The sequence below is a fragment of the Oncorhynchus kisutch genome, linkage group LG13, assembly GCF_002021735.2.
Source record: "Oncorhynchus kisutch isolate 150728-3 linkage group LG13, Okis_V2, whole genome shotgun sequence".
Classification (NCBI taxonomy): Eukaryota; Metazoa; Chordata; class Actinopteri; order Salmoniformes; family Salmonidae; genus Oncorhynchus; species Oncorhynchus kisutch.
The window spans coordinates 28,926,356-28,949,744 of NC_034186.2; the positions used below are offsets into that span (position 1 = coordinate 28,926,356).

Consider the following 23,389-nt stretch of genomic DNA (forward strand, 5'->3'; position numbering starts at 1 on the left):
GAAGTGCATATAACCTTGTTCGTTTACGTGAAGACGACGAATAGAAAACGGCCTTTATCACCGCGCGAGGGTACTACGAATACCTGGTCATACCATACGGCCTTAAACGCCCCCGCCGTCTTCCAATCCTTTATGAACAAGGTTTTCCAGGATACAATAAATGCTTTCTCATCGTCTACATTGATGATATCCTGATTTACTCCCACTCCCTAAAGGAACACATACAGCATGTGCAAAAGGTTATTTAACGGCTCCTTGACCATAATCTTAATGTGAAGTCTGAAAAAAGCAACTTCCATGTAATCTCGGAAAACTTCCTCGGTTTCGTACTGACACCTGGAGGGGTCAGCATGGATGAGAACAAAGTCCCCGCCATCAGTAACTGGCCCAAACCCAATACCGTTAAGAAACTCCAACATTTCATTGGGTTCTCCAACCACGTATCGCCGGTTCATTCGGAACTTCAGTTCTATTGCCGCTCCCTTCACTACCCTTACCAGCCAAAAGACGCGGACCCTTCAATGGACTGATACCGCCCTGACTGCTTTCAACAACTTCAAATGCTGAGTGTATGGAGTTGGCTGAGTGTATGTTCCAGCAGGTGTTCCATCTGTATGGGATTCCGGAGGACATCGTCCTCTGGGGGTCGCCCTCAGCCTCTCCTCTGGCTACCATTCCCAGACCAATAGGTAGACGGAACGCCTGAACCAAGAAATAGGGAAGTACCTTCTGCCAACAATGTTCTGCCTCTCCACACGACTGGAGTCTGTATATGGCCTGGGCTGAATACGCTCAGAACTCACTCATGCATTCATCCCTCCGCCTTACCCCGTTTCAGTGTGTACTTCGTTACCAAGCCCCCTATGTTTCCCTGGGAGGCGGAGCCTGGTACTGTCCCAGCTGTCGACGTCTGGTTTTGGCATAGTGAGCAGTGCATAGACCGCTCACCGGTATCTGCAGGAAGACTCTGATACCCAAACGCCTTGCCGACAGACGCCGCCGCCCTACGCCACTCTTTCACCCCAGACAGCGTGTGTGGCTCTCTACCAGAGACATCTGGTTCCGCCTCCCCTGAAAAAAGTTCTGTCCTCGGTTCATTGGTCCCTTCAAGATAACCCATCGCATCAACCCTGTTACGTACCACCTCCAGTTACACTGTCAGTATAAAATATCCTCGTCCTTCCATGTGCCTCTGTTAAAACCGGTCACCTACAGTCCTCTTCATCCTCCAGTCTCAACCCACAGTGCGCCCCCACCGTTGGACGTTGGAGGGGAACCTGCCTACTCCATTCAGGCCATCCTTGATTCCAAACGCCTGAGAGGTCGCATCCACTATCTAGTGGACTGGGAAGGTTATGGGCCTGATGACTGGTCCTGGGCCCCGATCAGGACATTCTCGACCCAGAAATGATTCAGGCATTACACCGTAACCGTTCGGATCGTCCCGCTCCCCAACCTCGAGGTCGACCCCCGAACAGAACCACTGGACATCAGCCTCGACGCAGAACGTCGGGTCAGTCCGCAAAGGCAAAATTAACACCTGCAGCACTCTGTGCGTGAATCTACACCTTTTTCTCCCTGAGTATTCATAACACAGATTCAGCTAAAAAGACCAGGAAGGTTTTCCAATGCCTTGCAAAGAGGGGCACCTCCCGGTAGAACGGTAAAAAAAAGACCCTGAATATCACTTTGATCACGGTGAAGTTACTAATTACACTTTGGATGGTGTATCAATACACCCAGTCACTACAAAGACAGAGGGCTCCTTCCTAACTCAGTTGTCGGAGAGGAAGAAAACCGATCAGGGATTTCACCATGAGGCCAGTATGATTTGAAAACAGTAAGTTTAATGGCTGTGATAGGAGAACTGAGGATGGATCAACACCATTGTAGTTACTCCACAATACTAACCTAAATTATAGGGCGAAAAGAAGGAAGTCTGTGCAGAGAAATATTCCAACATAGTTCCTGTTTGTAATAAGACACTAAAATGATCTTGCAAAACAATGTGGCAAAGAAATGAACTTTTTGTCCTGAATACAAACCATGTTGTTTGGGGCAAATTCAACACATCACTGAGTAACACTCTTCATATTTTCAAGCATGGTGGTGGCTGCATCATGTTATGGATATGCTCGTCGTCAGCAAGGACTAGGGAGTTTTTTGGTTGTTGATAAAAAGAAACAGAATAGAGCTAAGAACAGGCAAAATACTAGAAGAAAACCAAATATCTCAGGCCAAATATACAATGCAGTTTCTTACCAAGATGACATTGTATGTTCCTAAGTTTGGACTTTAGTCGGTTTGAAAATCTATGGCAATGATCAACAACCCACTTGACAGAGCTTGAATAATTTAAAAAAAGAATAATGGGCAAATATTGTACAATCCAGGTGTGAAAAGCTCTTAGAGACTGACCCAAAAATACTCACAGCTGTAAACGCTGCCAAAGGTGTATTGACACAGGAGGGTGAATACTTCTCTAACCAAGATATATTAGTGTGTTATTTTTCATAAATCTTATTTTTTCATTGACATTATTTTTTCTGTAGATCATTGAAAAAAAAAAGACAAATACATTTTAACCCCAATTTTTAATGTGAAAAAGGTCAAGGGGTCTGAACACTTTCCAAATGCTCTGTCAAGGGGTGTGACAGTGCATTCGGAGAGTATTCATCCCTTGACTTAACACATTTAGTAACATTACAGCCTATTCTAAAATGTATTAAATTGACACCCCCCATCAATCTACATACAATACCCCATAACTACAAAGCAAAACTAGGTTTTAAGAAATTTTTGCAAATGTATTAAAGGTAAAAAAGTGATATCACATTTACATAAATATTCAGACCCTTTACTCTGTACTTTGTTAAAGGACCTTTGGCAGCGATTACAGCCTTGATTCTTCTTGGGTATAACGCTACAAGCTTGGCACACCTGTATTTGGGGAGTTCTCCCATTCTTCTCTGCAGCTCCTCTCAAGCTCTGTCAGGTTGGATGGGGAACTTCGCTGCACAGCTATTTTCAGGTCTCTCTAGAGATGCTTGATCGGGTTCAAGTCTGGGCTCTGGCTGGGCCACTCAAGGACATTCAGAGATTTGTCCCGAAGCCACTCCTGCGTTATGTGCTTAAGGTCGTTGCCCTGTTGGAAGGTGAAGTTTCGCCCCAATCTGAGGTCCTGAGCACTCTGGAGCAGGTTTTCATCAAGGACCTCCCTGTACTTTGCGCGGTTCATTTTTCCCTCGATCTTGACTAGTCTCACAGTCCCTCCCGCTGAAAAACATCCCCACAGCATGATGCCGCCACCACCATGCTTCACCTTAGGGATAGTGCCAGGGTTCCTCCAGACGTGATGCTTGGCATTCAGGCCAAAGAGCTCAATCTTGGTTTCATCAGACCAGAGAATCTTGTTTGTCATGGTCAGAGTCCTTTAGGTGCCTTTTGGAAATCTCCAAGTGGGATGTCATGTGCCTTTTACTGAGGATTGGCTTCCGTCTGGCCGCTCTACCATAAAGGCCTGAATGGTGTAGTGCTGCGGAGATGTATGTCCTTCCGGAAGGGTCTTCCATCTCCACAGGGGAACTCTGGAGCTCTGTCAGAGTGACCATTGGGTTCTTGGTCACCTCGCTGACCAAGGCCCTTCTCCCCCGATTGCTCAGTTTGGCCAAGTGGCCAGCACTAGGAAGAGTCTTGGTGGTTCCAAACTTCTTCCATTTAAGAATGATGGAGGCCACTGTGTTCTTGGACCTTCAATGCTGCAGAAATGTTTTGGTACCCTTCCCCAGATCTGTGCCTCGACACAATCTTGTCTCGGAGCTTAACAAACAATTCCTTCGACCTCATGGCTTGGTTTTTGCACTGTCAACTGTGGGACATTATATAGACAGGTGAGTGCCTTTCCAAATCATGTCCAATAAATTGAATTTACCACAAGTGGACCAATCAAGTTGTAGGAACATCACAAGGATGATTCATGGAAACCGGATGCACCTGAGCTCAATTTCGAGTCTCACAGCAAAGGGTCTGAATACTTATGTAAATAAGGTAAAGTTTGTTTCTTTATAAATTTACAAAAATGTCTAAACCTGTTTTTCCTTCATCATTATGTGATATTGTGTGTAGATCCATTTTAGGTTTAAGGCTGTAACATAAAACAAAATGTGGAAAAAGGGAAGGGGTCTGAATAATTTCCAAGACCATGGGTTTCAGCATTGTTGCCCAGTAGTCAAAACCACAGTGCATTTTATGTAGTTATTTAATTGGTTGAACGTCATATTATAAAAAGTTTTTGTACTGTTGTCCCTGCAATCATCAGACATCTTGAATTATTGAAAAAATCTTTGTCATTGAAAACGAAGATGGCTAAATTATTTGAATGAGCTCTGTATTTACAATTATTTAAATGAGCTATGTAGCAACTACAGTGCTGTGAAAAAGTATTTGCCCTCTTTCTTTTTTAGTTTTTTATACTAAATGTTATCAAATCTTCAACCAATACCTACTATTACAAAAGGGGAATCTGAGTTTACAAATACAAAAAGTATAATTATTTTAATTAATAAAGTTATACAACACCCAATTCCCATGTGGGAAAAAGTCAATTGCCCCCTTGCGCTCCGTAACTGCTTGTGCCACCTTTACCTGCAATGACTGCAGCAAAAAGCTTCCAGTAGTTGTTGATGAGTCTCTCACATGGGTGTATAGGAATTTTCGCCCACTCTGGCTTGCAGAATTGCTTTAACTCAGCAATATTTGTGGGTTTTCAAGCAAACCCTGTCATAACATATCAATTGGGATTAGATTTGTTGCTTTTTAGCCATTTTTATGTAGACTTAATTGTGTGTTTTGGATCATTGCTGTTTTGGATCATTGTCTTGCTGCATGACCCATGACCCTGCATGACCCGGATGGCCTGACATTCTCCTGTAGAATTCTCTGATACAGAGTAGAAGTCGTCTAGGTCCTGAGGCAGCAAAGCATCCACAAACCATCACACTGCCACCACCATGCTTGACTGTAGGTATAAGGTTCTTACTGTGGAATGCAGTGTTTAGTTTTCGCCAGACATAATGGGACCCATGTAGTCCAACAAGTTATACTTTGACTCATATGTCCATAGCACATTCTTCCAAGAAACTTGCTGATGCAAACTTGAGTCAACTTTTTGGACAAGATGCGTCCCATTATGTCTGGCTAAAACCAAACACTGCATTCCACAGTAATAACCTCATACCAACGGTCAAGCATGGTGGTGGTGGTAGTGTGATGGTGGCCTGGCAGTTTACTTCTTCATGACACATGACTAAACATGTTCCTAAACAAAGCATTATGACATATATTTCACAGATGAGGAAACAGTGGCTACATCACGATAATGATTATTGTGACACATTTGGTGGGGAAAGATCCCATTCCTCTTATGGGATTCCTCTCATAGAACTATTTCCTTTGTGGTTAAGGATGAGGCATGGCAGTTTTCACAGAGATGTTTTGCTTTCTTTTCTGTGGCTGTGTGAATCCGGCAGCTGTGTATCACACTGTGTAACCCCCCAAAATTAGGAGAAGTCCCCTGATAAGACAATCTTGCCTCTCCAAAGTTTTTCTGACACCTCTGTGGCTGTACTGTGTGTGTGTGGTGTCACAATCACCAGCGAGAGATCTTTTCTCTTTATTATTCAGTAAAGTTTCTCAACCTATCGCCATAAAGCTGAAAAATATGATATTTTGACATATGATAGATCTCCAAACACGTCCTCGGAATTATAAATCACAGCCGACAGCTCTTGCACTCATAGTCCCAACGACCAATTTACATTGGAGTTAAAATAATGCTCAACATTCGCCATGTGAATATTTCAATTTGAGAATAACATCTTGGACTGCCTCTTTTCATTTTCACTACCCCCTTTATCACTTGCCATTGTACTACTATTGTTGAATGTTTTATGTCATTGCTTTTTCTTTTCCTCAGCTCTTAACACTTCACACAAACAACGTGTGGCACATTACATTATCTCCAAGGCTGTGATGAGGAGCTCTAACGACAGCCATATTTCTTTCTGCCGTCATATTTGTGGCCTTCCTCGCTGGAGACAAAAATGTGTATAAAAGCTTGGCCTTTTTTCTGCTTCCCAACCAGCAACCTGTCCTCCTGAAGACAAAGAACAGGTAGGGGGAAAAAATAAGCTGTCAGGAGCCAGCCTTTAGCTGAGCAATCAGTGTCTGGCCAAGACGTGAATGACTGAGTGCTGGCTTTAAATAAAGCAACACAGCACTACATTGGGTCACTCATCCTTCACACACACACACACAGTAACACTTAGAGACAGACAGTGATACAAAGTCCTTCGTATGAAGATTGGCCTGAGGTGACAACAAGGGGGGTCGGGTCGCACGGAGGTCTGACCTTCAGTCTGTCCACAGGATGACTGTCAGTCTGCCCATAGGCTAAAGATGGTAAGCTGTTGTGTTTGTGTGTGTGTGTGTGTGTCTGTGTGTGTGTGTGTGTGTGTGTGTGTGTGTGTGTACAAAATGTTAGGGTTACATAGAACTGTCCTTGTTTTAAAAAAAAAAGCACATTTCTTATCCATTAAAATAACATCAAATTGATCAGAAATACAGTGTGGACATTGTTAATGTTGTAAATGACTATAGTAGCTGGAAACTGCATTTTTTTATTATTTTGTTATCTTGTTCTAACAAATATGAAATTTGTTCCGAAGAAAAGGATGGAAGGGACACAGGAGAAAAATGTCCACATATTACAGTAATATTGAAGTATACTAACAGCACACCAGTTTGACACTTTGGAGACAGAAATGTGGGCACATTTGGGATGATGAATGAGAGTCTGTGAGCATGACGGGAGAGCAATTCAGGCTTAAGCCTAATATCTTCTTTGCATTAAAATGAAGAGCTGAACAGTAAGCAGGATGCACACTGTATATCAATGTTTGTTCCTAACTAGCCACTGCCTCAAGGTTTGGCTTAGAGAGCTAAAAAAGAGAGAATAGTCTGACACCACATGAAAAGGCTTCTAAAACCATATTCCACAACCACACTACCTGCCAGTCTCAATTAAGCACCGCTCCTTACTCCACTCCAGTCCATGAATTATTGTTTTCATTTGCCAAGCCCTTGTAAGGATAACAGTGCCTCAAGACAGTTGAGAGATGGTCTCTTACCTTAGCGATAGTCTCATGGAATTTGAAGAGGGGATCCAAGGTCTCCGGTGACTCTGCAGAAAACAGGGCTTCAGAGAGAAAACTGCTTTTCTGGGGGGAAAGAAATAACATGCCAAATATCATACTATTATTGATGTTGATATACAGCTATTGGATTTGTTTGAAATATTCACAGCTTCATACTACAAATTCAGTTTCATACTATAGGCCAGGGATCATCAGCTAGATTCAGCCGTGGGCAGATTTTCTTCTTGAGCGGATGGTCAGGGGGATGGAACATAGTTACAAATAAGTTGTAGACTGCAAATTGACCGCAAGAAGCCCAAACAGATATAATATTTGACTAAAGCCATAATTTCAAACCTTGCTTACATTTTTATAGGATCACATATATCTCTCTATTATGTGTGGAAATACTTTGGAACAGATTTCCACAGTGTAAATGACTTGGAGCTGATTTGCTGGTGTTTTTACAGTATTTTATGTCCCCCCCCAACAAAAAAATAATAATTGGGGCCAAATAAAAAAACTTGCTGGTTAAATTCGTCCCGCAGGCGGGCTGCCAGTTGGGTGACCCTGCCATAGGTTGTTTACCTGTTATGTGCCTGTCTCATAAACAGGGTTGAGAATATTCTGAGACTATTCTATGCTAATCGGCAAACCACTTTCATCATCCACACAGATCTCCCTTCACGGCTGCAATGATCTGAGGCAGACGCTAAAGTATTTTCCGTTATGTTGCACTACAATTCACAAGGCCATTCATTCCAAAAAAACACCAAACCTTTTCAGCGACATGCCACTGTCAGGTCTTTTTGTACTGTTGTCAGACACATGCTCAGAAGTGGCACTCAAATAATACCTTACAGAGAGCCTCAGCCTCTCCATACAGCATCACCAGCAGCTCTGATTAAACATCTAAATATTTCAGACCACTTTGCAGCACGAGGAAGCAGCCAATAGTGGAGGATTATAAAACACAGCACAGTCTCCAGCCCCAGCCATCTAGGGCAGGATTCCCAGGTTATTGGGGAGAAAAAGGTGAGTCACACATGAGTCATCAGCCAGAGCAGAGCCAGGCTAACAGTTGAAGTGGCTCTGTCCTCCTCAGCCATGGTACTCCTCACTGACAGATTAAAGAAATATTGGAAGTAGCAGCCCCCCACTGTTGTGACACATAGGCTAGGCTACACAGAGAACCCAACACAGGAGGAGGTGCAGATATGCAAGTATATTTACACACAAACTCATCAGACAATGCTCCATTTAGGAAATACACCTAAATGCCATTGTACAAATACTTTGGGTGCCAAAACAGATCCTTTGTGTAGGTGAAGGAGCACAAGGATTAGATGTTCAGACAAATGGCCATTAAAGACAACACTTCTGTCTCCTTTAGTTAAAGTCCTTTCTGTTTCTCCGTATAGTTTTATTTTACCTTTATTTAACTAGGCAAGTCAGTTAAGAACAAATTCTTATTTTCAATGACGGCCTAGGAACAGTGGGTTAACTGCCTTGTTCAGGGGCAGAACAACAGATTTTTATCCTTGTCAGCTCGGGGATTCAATCTTGAAACCTTTCGATTACTAGTCCAATGCTCTAACCACTAGTGGCCTATGGAGTACTATCATCAGGACACTTCCTATATCTGTTAGGAGCCATCAAGTACCTTTTACATTGTTATGTGATATGCGGTATACTGCAAGGTGCCTAATGAATGGACAACAACAAGGCTATCCACTGCTTTGATCCTCAGTGTGTCTAATTGTTACTTCAATAATTTTCTACACAGAGCACTGCATCATACTAATCTGTTCACTGAGTATGGACCAAAGGCTAGATTCAAATTGTACCATTGTTTGAGTAGTTAACCCTGAATATGTACGCTTGAAACGAGCAGATTGCGTTTCCCTGGGTAAACCAATTGTAGGTGTACTAGGTGTCACAATTCCCTGTGGAATGGGGTGGGTGTTCCCTGCCAGGCCTGTTAGTAGGAGCATGCCTGCCAACTGGTTGGAGTAAGGTAAACGCAGGAGGGGGAGCAGGGTGGGCAGATGGAGGCGCTAGAGTCAAGTGGTTGATCTCCTGTTTTGCTGATGACTGTAGTTCTGTTCAGCAAATCTCGCTCTGAATCCCCCCCAGAAAACAAACACAAACTAGCAGGAGGGCTGGAGGATAGGAATGAAAATCAAGAGCAACAAGACCGTACCACAAGGGGGTCACTGACTTCTGTTTAAAGCTCAGACACAAATGTTAGGATTGTTAAACGTTTGCCTACCGACAGTACAGAGCACCTCTGTACAGAGTGTCAGCAGTCAATCTCTTTTGTGTTCACAGAGAAAATACTTTGGAAGTCGTCAGCCATTGAGCCTTGTTAAAATATTCCAAATCAGAAGGTGGAAGTAGCGTTGTTTGGAAATGCATATCCATGTGAATTGCTTTTGGTCTAGATTCCAAGCTATATGCGCTAATGCTGCTATTTTGTAGATAGCCCTTGTTGATACTAGCCAGCAGGCCACAGCTAGATAACTAGCAAGATGACGAATAAACAATTTAATTAACTCTCTATAATCCCATACTGCCAGTGCCAGCCAATAGCCAAATGTTTAGTTAGCTAACGTTATCCTATTCGCAAGCTAGCACAACGAAGCTAGCAAGCTAGCTAAAGACACTGCACTAACTAGGCAGCTACTGTAACACAGACAGCTGTTTCATGGAAATGAGCTAATCCATTGTGATTTAATTATAATGTCTATACTTGTCACGCCCTGACCTTCGTTATCTTTGCTTTCTTTATTATTTGGTAATACCATGGAGGCAGGTGGAGATAGCACGGGAGGAACGGCAATGATATGAGGGTACACGGCTAGTACGGAAATCCGAGAAGCAGCCCCAATAATTGTTTTGGGGGGGCACACGAGGAGATTGCATGAGTCAGGTCGGAGAGCTGAGCCAACTCCTCATGCTTACTATGGGGAGCCTGTTACTGGTCAGGCACCGTGTTATGCGGTGGAGCGCACGTTGTCTCCAGTGCGCTATTCTAGCCCGGTGCACTCTATTCCAGCTCCTCACATTGGCCGGGCTAGAATGGGCAGGAGGGTGCCGGCTCAGCGCTCCTGGTCTCCAGTGTACCTCCTCGCACTCGCCCTGATGTTTTGTTTAGTGTTCGTTCTTTTCATTAAAAGAGTTATGTACGCTTATCACGCTGTGCCTTGGTCTCCTCATTATGACGACCGTGACAATACTAACTACGGTGGTTTTCACTATATTCGGTGGTAGAGAGTAGAGAGCAGAAGACACATTGTTTATGTAAGCTGGAAAATGAAGCTTTGAATGGAGTAATCAGCGTGAAGATGTAGGTTACAAGAGGCTGCTGAGGGGAGGACGGATTATGATAAATGTCTGAAATGGAGCAAATGGAATGGTATCAAACACACGGAAACCATTATTTTATGTATTTGATACCATTCCACTAATTCCACTCCAGCCATTACCACGAGCCCGTCCTCCCCAATTCAGGAGCCACCAACCTCGTGTGATGTAGATCATCCTCCCCAATATCCCCAGGCTTTGACGTGTGGGATACTCTGGCTGGGAGTGCTTTGAGCTGTTTAGTGCAACATCATTAAATAATAATACATTTATTTGATATAGTGCTTTTCATTACAAACAAGAATCTCAAAGTCATGTTGAAAACCAAAACAAATGTAGGGATCTGTCACTTCATGGCTGATGGTCTTCCACAGCTTCAGATGCCTTTAGGCAGTTCAGAAAGGCAGTCAGCAGCAGTAGCTTGAGCGGCGGGAGCATCAGTGATAGACAGGCAGGGAGAAATGTCAGTCAGATAGGCCTACTGTTAGACAGGCCCGGAGCTCTTCATCAGGCACGTCATCTCCACCTTCGTAAGTAGGCTGGATCATCCACTATCAAGGTGTATCATCCACCTGGGAGTTTCTTTGGCGACTGTAAAAGCGCCAGAAAACACCACCACACCTCGATAGTAGTCTGGAAGTATCCCCTACGAGGCGTGGCTGCCATTCCCGCACATCCTTCCAGGAACCAGGACAGGTGGAACAAACAGACGGTGATGTGAATGCATCATTCAAATCCCATTAGCCAGCTAACTAGCTACCTAGCTAGCCTAGCCAAATAAACATACTTGCCGTCAACAGGCCAGCAACTCTATGGTTTATCACCAGAAATGTCAGATCAACCCTCATTAAGGTAACAAAAACAAAACATTAATTGAAAAATGCAATTGAAACGACTTAAAAATACAGAAAATCTGTACAATATTTCCGACCTCACAGCGCCATGGCAAACATGGACCCAAATTTCAGAGCATTTCCCAGCCCCCAGAACTGACCCAGCTAGCACATAACATTCTGGGAATATTTATATATAATATATTTAAGAGTTTGGTGAGAGTGTGGTTGTCCTATGGTTATTTTGAATACAGTAAAACCTTTCACAACTTTCTGGGAATGGTGCAGGGTAGTTGATTTGCTTTAGAACGTTCTCAGCACATTTAAAGAACTTGACAAAAAATATATTTTCTTGGTATTACTTTTAATTCACTACTTTAACACAACATTTACTAAAAGTTCAGAGGAACTGAGGAACGTTCTCCATCTGGTTTGCAATTGAGAAAATTATCAAATAGTTCAGAGAATGTTAAGAAACAGTGTCCTTCTTTGGGAATTTCAGTACTTCAGCATTACGTTTCCTACAGGTTTCCTCATGGTTCTATTTAAAGTCATGTTCTCAAATTGTTCTGAGAACATTAAGAAAACTTTCCCCCCCAAAAATCAAGAAAACTTTTGAGAAAGTTCTAAGAATGTTATTTAAAATACATTCCATTCTCAGCATCAACAAAACTCTCTCTATACTCTATCTTGTTAAGTGTGTTCCAGTGTGTGGGCCACGCCCACTAATTGGCCACATCTGATCTTAATGAGTGCTAACTGTTATAACTAACTGTTATAGGCCTATTTCTATTTTGCCCTATTTATCAAAGTGTTGGAAAAACTTGTCAATAAACAACTGTCTGGCTTTCTTGATGTCTATAGTATTCTCTCTGGTATGCAATCTGCTTTCCGCTCAGGTTATGAATGTGTCACTGCAACCTTAAAGGTCCTCAATTTTTTTATTTTTTTATTTTACCTTTATTTAACCAGGTAGGCAAGTTGAGAACAAGTTCTCATTTACAATTGCGACCTGGCCAAGATAAAGCAAAGCAGTTCGACAGATAAAACGACACAGAGTTACACATGGAGTAAAAACAAACATACAGTCAATAATGCAGTATAATGATGACCTCAATGAGGTCACCATTGTCCTTGATTCTCAGCAATGTTGTGCTGCTATTTTTATTGACTTGGTCAAAGCTTTTGATAAGGTAGACCATTCCATTATTGTGGGCCGGCTAAGGAGTATTGGTATCTTTGGCCTGGTTTGCTAAAGACAGAACATTTGCTGTCTCAGCCACTGTCTGTCACCAAGGATGTAACCCAAGGCTTGATCCTAGGCCCCACGCTCTTCTCAATTTACATCAACAACATAGCTCAGGCAGTAGCAAGCTCTCTCATCCATTTATATGCAGATGACACAGTCTTATACTCAACTGGCCCCTCCCCGGATTTTGTGTTAAACGCTCTAAAACAAAGCTTTCTTAGTGTCCAACAAGCTTTCTCTACCCTTAACCTTGTTCTGAACACCTCCAAAACAAAGGTTAGGGGTTTGGTAAGAAGAATGCCCCTCCTCCCACAGGTGTTATTACTACCTCTGAGGGTTTAGAGCTTGAGGTAGTCACCTCATACAAGTACTTGGGAATATGGACGGTACACTGTCCTTCTCTCAAATCAAATCAAATCCAATTTTATTGGTCACATACACATGGTTAGCAGATGTTAATGCGAGTGTAGCGAAATGCTTGCTTCTGCTTCTAGTTCTGACTGAGCAGTAATATCTAACAAGTAATCTAACATTCATTGTGCAGACCTCACTACCCTCTGGAGAGCCATATGGTTGTGGGCGAAGCAGTTGCCGTACCAGGCGGTGATACAGCCCGACAGGATGCTCTCGATTGTCCATCTGTAAAAGTTTGTGAGTGTTTTCAGTGACAAGCCACATTTCTTCAGCCTCCTGAGGTTGAAGAGCCGGTGTTGCGCCTTCTTCACCATGCTGTCTATGTGGGTGGATCATTTCAGTTTGTCCGTGATGTGTACGCCGAGGAACTCAAAAATGTCCACCTTCTCCACTGCTGTCCCGCTGATGTGGATAGGAGGGTGCTCCCTCTGCTGTTTCCTGAAGTCTACGATCATCTCCTTTGTTTTGTTGACGTTGAGTGTGAGGTTATTTCCTGACACCACACTCCGAGGGCCCTCACCTCCTCCCTGTAGGCCGTCTCGTCGTTGTTGGTAATCAAGCCTACCACTGTAGTGTCATCTGCAAACTTGATGATTGAGTTTGAGGCGTGCATGGCCATGCAGTCATAGGTGAACAGGGAGTACAGGAGAGGGCTGAGAACGCACCCTTGTGGGGCCCCAGTGTTGAGGATCAGTGGGGTGGAGATGTTGTTTCCTACCCTCACCACCTGGGTGTGGGTGGTGAGGGTATCAACGCTGCAGGCTAAAGTTAAATCTAGACTTGGTTTCCTCTACTGTAATCACTCCTCTTTCACCCCAGCTGCCAAACTAACCCTGATTCAGATGACCATCCTACCCATGCAAGTTAAACGAAATGTAATTTATAGATCGGCAGTTAAGGGTGTTCTCGAGTGGCTAGATGCTCTTTACCATTTGGCCATCAGATTTGCCACCAATACTCCTTATAGGACTGCACTCTATACTCTAAACTGGCCATCTCTGTATACTCATCGCAAGACCCACTGGTTGATGCTTATTTATAAAACCCTCTTAGGCCTCACTCCCCCCTATCTGAGATATTTACTGCAGCCCTCACCCGTTCTGCCAGTCACATTCTGTTAAAGGTTCCCAAAGCATACATATCCCTGGGTCGCTCATCTTTTCAGTTCGCTGCAGCTAGCGACTGGAACGAGCTGCAACAAACACTCAGACCGGACAGTTTTATCTCAATCTCTTCATTCAAAGATTCAATCACGGACACTTTTACTGACAGTTGTGGCTGCTTTGTGTGATGTATTGTTGTCTCTACCTTCTTGCCCTTTGTGCTGTTGTCTGTGCCCAATAATGTTTGTACCATGTTTTGTGCTGCTACCATGTTGTGCTGCTGCCATGTTGTGTTGCTATCTTGTTGTTGTCATGTTGTATTGCTACCATGCTGTGTTGTCATGTGTTGCTGCCATGCTATGTTGTTGTCTTAGGTATCTCTTTATGTAGTGTTGTGTTGTCTCTCTTGTCGTGATGTATATTTTCTTCTATATTTTTATTGTATTATTATAATTTTTTTATCCCAGCCCCCGTCCCCGCAGGAGGCCTTTTGTCTTTTGGTAGGCCGTCATTGTAAATAAGAATTTGTTCTTAGCTGACTTGCCTAGTTAATAAAGGCAACATTTAAAAAAAAATTAAAAAATTGACTAAAATGAACAGCTTTGTATAGGTAAAGAAAACATGGCATGCTAGCTCCATCCTGGTGGCGCAGTGGACTAATTCCATGGATAGAGAACAGAAGATCATAGGTTTGAATCTCACTGATGCCATGCCACAATAAAAACATGTTCTCAGAATGTTATTTAAATACCTTCCTTCTCAGAACATTAATAAAACCTCATAGGAAAACTTTCAGGGAACCATAGTTAAACATTCTCAGCAACTCCCTGCAACCTAAAAATGTACATTCCCAGACTAGGTAAAATGTTCTCTTCTGTTCTCAGAACATTTAAAAAATGTTATGTTTTACCAGTCAGGAAACTTATGGCTTCAAAGGGAAACCAAAAACGTACGTTGCCACAACTTCCAAGGAACCAAATGTGCTAGCTGGGAATGGTCTATTGTTGGCAACAACAATACATGAATATTCATCCACAAAGAGGGGGAAATAATCAGAGGTGTGGCGAGGCAGGGGAGGAGAGTGGGATCAGCTGTCGTTTCATGCAGATATCACTAATTTAATCGACCGGGAGCTACAGAGTAAAAGTTAATGTAGTGAGTTCAAGTGAAATAAGGATTCCATAAGGACAGCGCCAGCCACATAAAAAGAGGTGAACCTTTTCCCTTGAGGAAAAGGAGTAAAAAAATCAGCATTGTCAAGTTATTTCCACTCCAGCTGCATTTTCATTGATTCCTTTATTATTTTATTTTGAGCTGGAGCAATGGGTAAACTCCATTTAATGGGTGATACGAATAGAGCAAAGATGTTCTGCAAGTAATGCTCATAATATGAGCTTTGATATGACCAGGAAAACAGTACAGTTGATTCAGTAGGCCTTTGCTTGTTTTATGGAGGATTTACAATGGCTGTTTCTGATAATCTTCCAAAACACTGACTCTCATAGAGGACAATTTATTGCTTTAGTAGAATCCCTGAGGAGAGATACTGATTTGCCTTAGTGACAAAAGTTAATGGGAGGTTATGTTATCCAAAATAAGTTTTATAAAGTTAATTGAGGATTGCAGGAGTAATTCAGAGGAAAGATCATTATATCAAATGATTCTGTATTTATGGTAGACTCAAGATAAAGTAATTGATAATCAATGCAGACCTAAGGGCTTATACTATGTTCTCTCTGCAACAGAGGGACCAAATAAATACCATTGGATAAGCAGTGGTTTGATATTAAAACTCCTCTAGGTTATTGAAGGGGGTGTTAAAACACTTTGGAAGCACTTGGTAGCATTTGATTTTCAGCATGAGGATGTCCTTGGCAAGGAAAACAAGCACCAACTACAATACATACATTTCTATATTTTAGAGTCTTACACAGACTGTTGTGTTGTGTTGGCAACAAAAACACACAGTCACATTAACTGAAGCAAATGCTTGTTAAACCTTTGACACACAGTACAAAGTAGGCTGTGACACTGTGACATTGTCACACAGAGATTACAAAACGTGCGCCACAACGCAGAGACAGGGGAGCTATGGAACATGGTAACATGATGATTAAAATCCACCGCGGATCAGTAATCATCCACAGTCATCTGTACAGTCATTTGCACAGATTCTTAACACTTGTGGTGTACATTCCAATTTATACAACCATCAAACCAATGCCAAAGAAAAATCATTCTGAGGAGTTCATCTTCATGTGTTGACACTTCTACAATACATCGACATCCATTGAGCCAGGTTTTGTTCTGACGCCCCATGTGTCTACTGGCTCATAGAGCAGCCAGGCACCTGCCGTGAGGAGCTCCCTGCCCACACACTGTTCCATACAGGCCTGGAAAGTGTTAACTGGTGATTAGGCAGAAGAGCCAAGCTGAGCTGAGTTAATGATCTCTCTATCCCCTCACACACACACTCCCCTTCAGCGCCCACTTTCTGATCGGTCCCAAGGAAGCCTGGGCAGAGTGGAGACACAGCGGAGGGAAGGAGGGGTGCTGCCTGCCTGCCTTGATGCTGTTTTACACCGACTCAGAGAGAGACTCAGAAAGAGCCTCTGAATCAATAAAGCAGGTCTGCTGGGGCTGTGTTCATTTCGACTGAGCCGGAGCTCCCACTGAGCTGGGTTTGATTTGATGAGAACTCGGCTGGCTCCCTCTGAAAAAGAGATTGCCACTGGGTGTCACTGGGTGTGCAGGAGATGAGAAAGTCTTAGTGTCAGACTGTACTGCAGTCTGTCTGGGGAATGTGACTGACTGTCAGTCTGAGGGCCTGTCTGTCCTGTTGGAGTAGTGAGGCATGCCAAGACCCATCTTCCTCAACTCTCCTCTGAGAATGGCTTTGCTGCCTCCCTCCATATTTATTTAAAGGTTACATCAGTAGCTCCAGCATCACACATCTACATGGTTCTATTGGAATGCATTCTACAGTATATAAATGAAGGCATCATATTTGTGACTAGGTGGAGGGTAGAGTATTTGCAAGGAAACACTGACATCTCAACAGCAAGAGGGAGGAGAGAGAGAGAAGAGTTCAGATGAGTATCCCCTGGTGAGGTTCAGACTAGTGGGAGTTCCAATAGGAACAGCACTCACCTGGGTCATCCTGAGCCCTTCGGAGAACAAACACACGCCACAGCGATTAGCAGACTGTAGCACCTCCACTCAGTCAGATGTTCAGGCCAAGTGTGTGTGTGTGTGTTAGGGTTGGGCGATATATCAAATTAATTTGATTAATTCAAACGTATGTTTTAGCATGATATTCCAAATGCCTTTATTGCAAGAATAACGTTTTTTTTAATGTTTAGTTTTTTATGAGAATTTACAACCCTGCTTGTTCACATGTTGTCTTTTGGTCTCATCTCCTTCGCTCCTTCTACTTTGACTGTGCACCTCCCCATTTACACACACACACACACACACACACCAAACTCCTCCCCCTGCCACTCCGAACATCCTCGCTGACAACAAGCAGTTTCAACTCGCTATTTGCTTTTGACATTTGGTCCAACAGAATCACTCATATGAGACATTATTTGACTGTAATAGAGGAAAAAATAACCTTTCTTACTATACCCTGACTTATATACTGACTTGCCTAGTTAAATAAATGTTAAATAAAATAAAATGAATACCCTTTTATGTCTCAACTCTTCAAATTGTGAGACAGCCAGACCCTGCTAAAATGGGAGTATCAATGAACATTGATTCTGGAAAATGAATGCTCAGTTTGACACACATACCGCTAGCAGCATTTTAGCCACACACTTTTATACTAGCTGTCTAGTCTGTATTTTATAAATGTGCAATAAGCATAAAAAACAATTATATAAGGAATTGGCAACTCATTCTGAGAAATAAGGTAGGCCACTTGATTTCAACATCTGTACAAAGTGGACAGGCTAGCATGCTGTTCAAACAGTTGGAGACAGACATAAGGGTGTGTTCATAACAATTAAACTGTTCTACCTTGTTAGCTAGCAAGTAGATCCAAGTTGGCTAGACTTTTAATATAAAGATTAGCTTGCTACTCACTAGTACCTCGGCTTGTGCTTGGGAGATTGTTTATGAGATCTAGTTGTGATCATTTTATATAATGCCTGGCTGCTACACGAAGTTAGTCATTATTAGTGAATGTGTATTATGCATGGTCCTGGTTAAATTTGTAACAAAAAGGGCATTTTCATAGATGGACTTGACAGCCAGATCAGTATTTATTGCAAAAAAACAGGTTAAACTATTTGGACAAAATAATGTAATTATTAGTGAGTCTTTTAATTGTGAAAGTCTTATATTTACCCTAGGTATAATTTCACAAGCCCTGAATTTATTACATTATTCCTGACTGTTTGAAATGCAGTGTATTTTACTTTTAATTGTAAAACAAAGCTTATTCAGTGAAAACATTTTAAAAAACGGAGATGCAGTAAATATCGTGAATCAACCATAAATTAGAAAAAAATGTAGATATGATCTTTAGGTCATATCACCCAGCCCTTGTGTGTATGCCTGTGTCCGTGCATGCGTGTGTGTGTTAGCGAAGACTGGCTAAAACACAATGTAACACAGCAGATACTGCTATACTTTATCTATACGTCATCCTTTATTACTGTTTTGTGATGTGACCATACATAGACAATATGGAAGCCCGGGATGTTTTGCATGCCGTCTCTCACTTATGATCATATTACATCCATTGTGCCCACTCTGGGGTTAGCTAGCATACATTGAGGAAAAGTGCTTTTGAAGAAACCTGCCTAAAAAGAGAAAACCCCAGAAGAGGACTTCAAAGCAGGCTGTGACTAGGGTAAAAGGCTATACATGAGGGAGTATGATTCCAGCCAAACACTCCAATGTCATGAAGGAAGGACTCTAAAATAGAAGAAGATAGTAATCACCTTCAACAGCTTGAAAAATAACACAACACTGTTAGAAGACCTACCTAATTCAAATGTGAAATGGAGGCAGTAGGGTCAGATACAATATAGAAAACTGTGAAACAATTGACATGGCTGTTTCTTCTACTTAAAAACATTCCTTTAAAAGGGACAAGCTACGACTAATTTCCATAAATAAGGACAAATTGTGTATTTCCCCAGAGTATTCACACCCCAATGGAACAACTCTCCAATTTCTGCAGTTGGCCCCATTTCAAAGCCAATGGAAATGAAAGAGATATAATAATAGAAGAGAACATTTCAATTTAAGACAAAAAGGTAGAGTTTCCTCTTACAAACCTTCAAGATATGCTAGACTTTGAAGCAAGAGCAACTAAATGGCTTAAATATGTGAAATGCTTTTCTCCTCTTTCATAGAACCAAAGGATAATTGCATTTTATGTAGGATAACACATTTTCTGTAGGAGTACAGGAGGTTCTATGTTTGCCTGTGGTAAGAACAAGAGGAAGATTCATTCAGTAAGGCCTATTGTTTTAGACACAACTGATGTTGTTTACATGGTGCATTGTATTCCTAAACAGGTATTTGCAATCTCTTTTGCACCTTTGCCGCTCAGACACACCTTTCTCTTTATTGAGTAAAACATAGACTCATTAAGCAACAATAGGTTACTTTTGATTGCTCTTCGATTACACATTAATTGTCCAATCTGAGTTTGAATTGCCAAGGCCCAGACTCCATTGATTTCCCTTCCCTTTGGCCCTATTCCTCAGTGTGCATTAAATACAATGACCTACTGTATTGACTGGTGTCCAAAATCCTATCAACAGTCTACAACATTATATGGACCACTTTGTAAAACCCTAACCCCTAATGGCATTACATTATGTCAATGGTAATATCGGCACCTAGAACCAAATCTCACACGCATACTGGTTTCAATTGCCAGGATGTCAATGGTCAATGAAAAAAAGTGTGATAAGGCATGATGTTCAATCTAAGAAGACCAAAGTGTGTTTCATACCAGAAGAGTGCTTTCATTAACAGGGTCACCGCCATGTGTTAGGGCCAGATGGTGGGATACGCAGTAGCCAAGCCCAGCTCAGTTACTTGTCACTGCAATGAGGTAGAGCAGCGGATGGGCCGGGCCGGAGCAGAGGCAGAGCCAATTGATCAGCAGACTACTGAGTGTAGCCTCCCTCCCTCTCTGCTCCATACAGCTGCAGCCACTTCACACTGCTAATTAGATTAGCTCAGCGTACACTGGTAAAGCACCTCAGGACAGGAATTCTGAACACTGCTGTAACACTGCAGCAACCGGCAACCTGAACACAGCCAAAGAGCCAGGCAACGTCCGAGGGCGTGAGGAGAGGGGCGTTTGCATGTGTGTCATAATGAGGGGATGTGTCATGGCGCTGTTTGGGAGAACCAGGGGAATATGAGGATGACTAGACAGAGAACTCTGTTTGATGGTTGTGTTTCAGGGTCATAGTCCACACAAATGGAAAACAAACAGTACAACCAGAGTGTGGTCTTGTTTGACATTTCCAAGGGTCATTTCTCTAGCTAGCCTGAAAATCACATTACTTGGTATCATAACATTTGCGGTGTCCGGACAGCACTGATTCCCCTTCTCAGGACTCAGTGAGTGAAAATGGGCTGACAGGTTTTGGCATACCACACCTCTGGACTGTGATCGATAGTGACCTCCAGAGCAGAGCGACTGAGACCCAGTCAGTCAGTCTATTGGAGCACTTGAAAACATGATAAAACAGCTGGCATGGTGTTTGTTGATTCCATTTTGATGCATTCTTACAAATGTTTTAAATTGTTAAATGTTGTTGTAATTTGTTAGCTACAGTTTGAACATTGGACATCAAACTGTGTGTAGGGAATGCAGAAGGCACACCTGCATGCACACACGTGGTTCAATTATTTGAATTACAATTCACTCGTTTCTTTTCTGTGAGCTCAATGCAAACATTGCACCTTTCACTAGAGAAAAATCAGATCCAGCCTGAACTGTGAGATGTAGTAGGGAGTTGTAGTTTCCAACAGGCCAATATTCTATGTAGTTTAGCACATAAAATGTGGTAATTAACTCCAATGACCATAATCCATTGTGCATCCACATGTCCGGTCTGTGTTTCTTTTACACCTGCTACAGAAGAGAAAAGAATGGTGATGGTGAGGGGATGTGGAGAGCAGCTGTTGCTTTGCGAGGTACATTCATTATTTTGAAGAACTACTAAATAGTGATTTTGTCACACAGTAGCTCTAAAAACATGAGATGATGACTGAATAAATAATCAAGTTAGCAAATAAAACAAATGTAATATACACAACAACTTAAATGTTTTTGTAAAGTAATCTGAAATAATTATGGTTAATAAGTGATAAGCAGTAATGGGCAGACTTGTATTAATTGTTTTATTCTGTGTTACCCAAATAATTAAACCTCAAATCGAAAACCATTATAATTTTTTTCTAATCCAACCGACCTCAAAAAGCACTAATCGCTCAGCATTAATACATAACACACACACCCGGACACACACACACACACACATACACACATACACACATACAAAATGAAGGCAAGGAGAGCCTTTAAGCTAGTGTGTCATTTCAAATCTGACTCAGATGCATCCTCAAGCTGTTGGCTGCACAGGAGAGCCTTGTGATGAGCCTGGTCCCACATTGCAGTCTGTGGCTCAGGAATCTAATTCATCTGGCTCTAATTCAGCTCGATGTGTTGAATGCCAGGAAAAGGTTACTTTTACAGTTTAAAGCACACCAGTGTCACTGGGCTGATGCTTAGCCAGGCATGTTGTGAGGAAGAGACAGATGTACACATGAGTATGGAGAAAGTGTCATCACTGTGCAGTGTGCACAGCTACACTCCCTAACGGGGGACAAGTTTGGCATTCCATTTGTTTATAAACTTTGCTGCCTTATCAGCACCCTATAGCAGTAAAATAGGAAAAATATCAAATGTTTTACAGTGAGTGTGAATAATTGTATTCAAACCCTAACATCAAATATAAACTGGGTAAAATCAGCAGAGGCCCAAATATTTTTTACTTAAAAGTTAATAAATGTTTGGTAGCACTTGACCCCATAACATTTTACGACACCAAGTTATGTCATAAAAGCTGACATAACTTGTCATAACCTGTCATAATATGGTCATAACACTGTCATGATCCATATATTTACACCTGTTGTGACATATATTGCATTATTTTATGGCTGATTATGACACCTACATAAGAGTGTCAAAACCTACATTTATTCAAATGTGTTTCTTCCCTGCTGAGAAGTTTCCTTTCATTTGAAAATGTGTTTCTTAAATCCTTTGCTGTTGTTGAAGTTAATTCTTTACAGTCATGTTTTTTTTCATCATATTTTAAATAACTTGTAGAAAATACACTTTTATGACTCTGTCATGAAGCATTATGACCATCCTGTGTCACTTTACATGGACTAAGAAAATACACTTTAAGAAGCCATCGTAATCATATAAGCCAGATAGGCCTATCACGTACATGCCCTTATATCAGTCATTAGTCAAAAAGAAGGTGTCTTGTCCTTCTCCTGAAATCTGCTCCTGCATCCCAGTCATCAGCAACAGAGCATTGGGGTGTCTGACATCAATGTTTGCGCATTTACAATGATCATTTAAGATGGTCAATTCAAAAAAATATATACAGCATAAACTTACTGTGGACATGTAGGCTATGGTGTAATGGAATGTTTTGATTGGGCGGTAGGTTATGACACGCTTATGCAGGTGTCATAACCAGTCATAAAATAATTGCCGTGGTAGGTTCTGTGGGTTTTTACACTCTTAGGTATGTGTCATAACCAGTCATAAAATAATTGCTGTGGTAGGTTCTGTGGGTTTTTACACTCTTAGGTATGTGTCATAACCAGTCATAAAATAATTGCTGTGGTAGGTTCTGTGGGTTTTTACACTCTTAGGTATGTGTCATAACCAGCCATAAAATAACGCAATATTTGTCATAATAGGCCCAAATAATTGCATCATGACATTGTTATGACCATATTATAAAAGGTTATGACAAGTTATGTCAGCTGTTATGACATTGTTATGACCGTGTCATAACTAGTTATGAACCTGGGTTTCAAGTAAAGTGTTACCAAATTGTTTTGTCTAAATCTATACAGCACAGTATTCAGTGATTAGAAGACATTTAAAGCTTAGCTGACTTAAATCAGTACTGCCAGTGGCAGACATTTAACAAGATATCATCT

General features: G+C 41.9%; 1 protein-coding gene across 1 annotated transcript in view; it reads right to left on the reverse strand.

Annotated features, from left to right (window-relative positions):
- Positions 1 to 23,389, reverse strand: part of naaladl2 (N-acetylated alpha-linked acidic dipeptidase like 2) — a 273,612-nt gene that overhangs the window by 25,414 nt on the left and 224,809 nt on the right. The window contains exon 11 of the mRNA XM_031785955.1: positions 7,188 to 7,277. Coding sequence (XP_031641815.1) covers positions 7,188 to 7,277 — 90 coding nt within the window. The remainder of the gene's footprint in view (positions 1 to 7,187; positions 7,278 to 23,389) is intronic.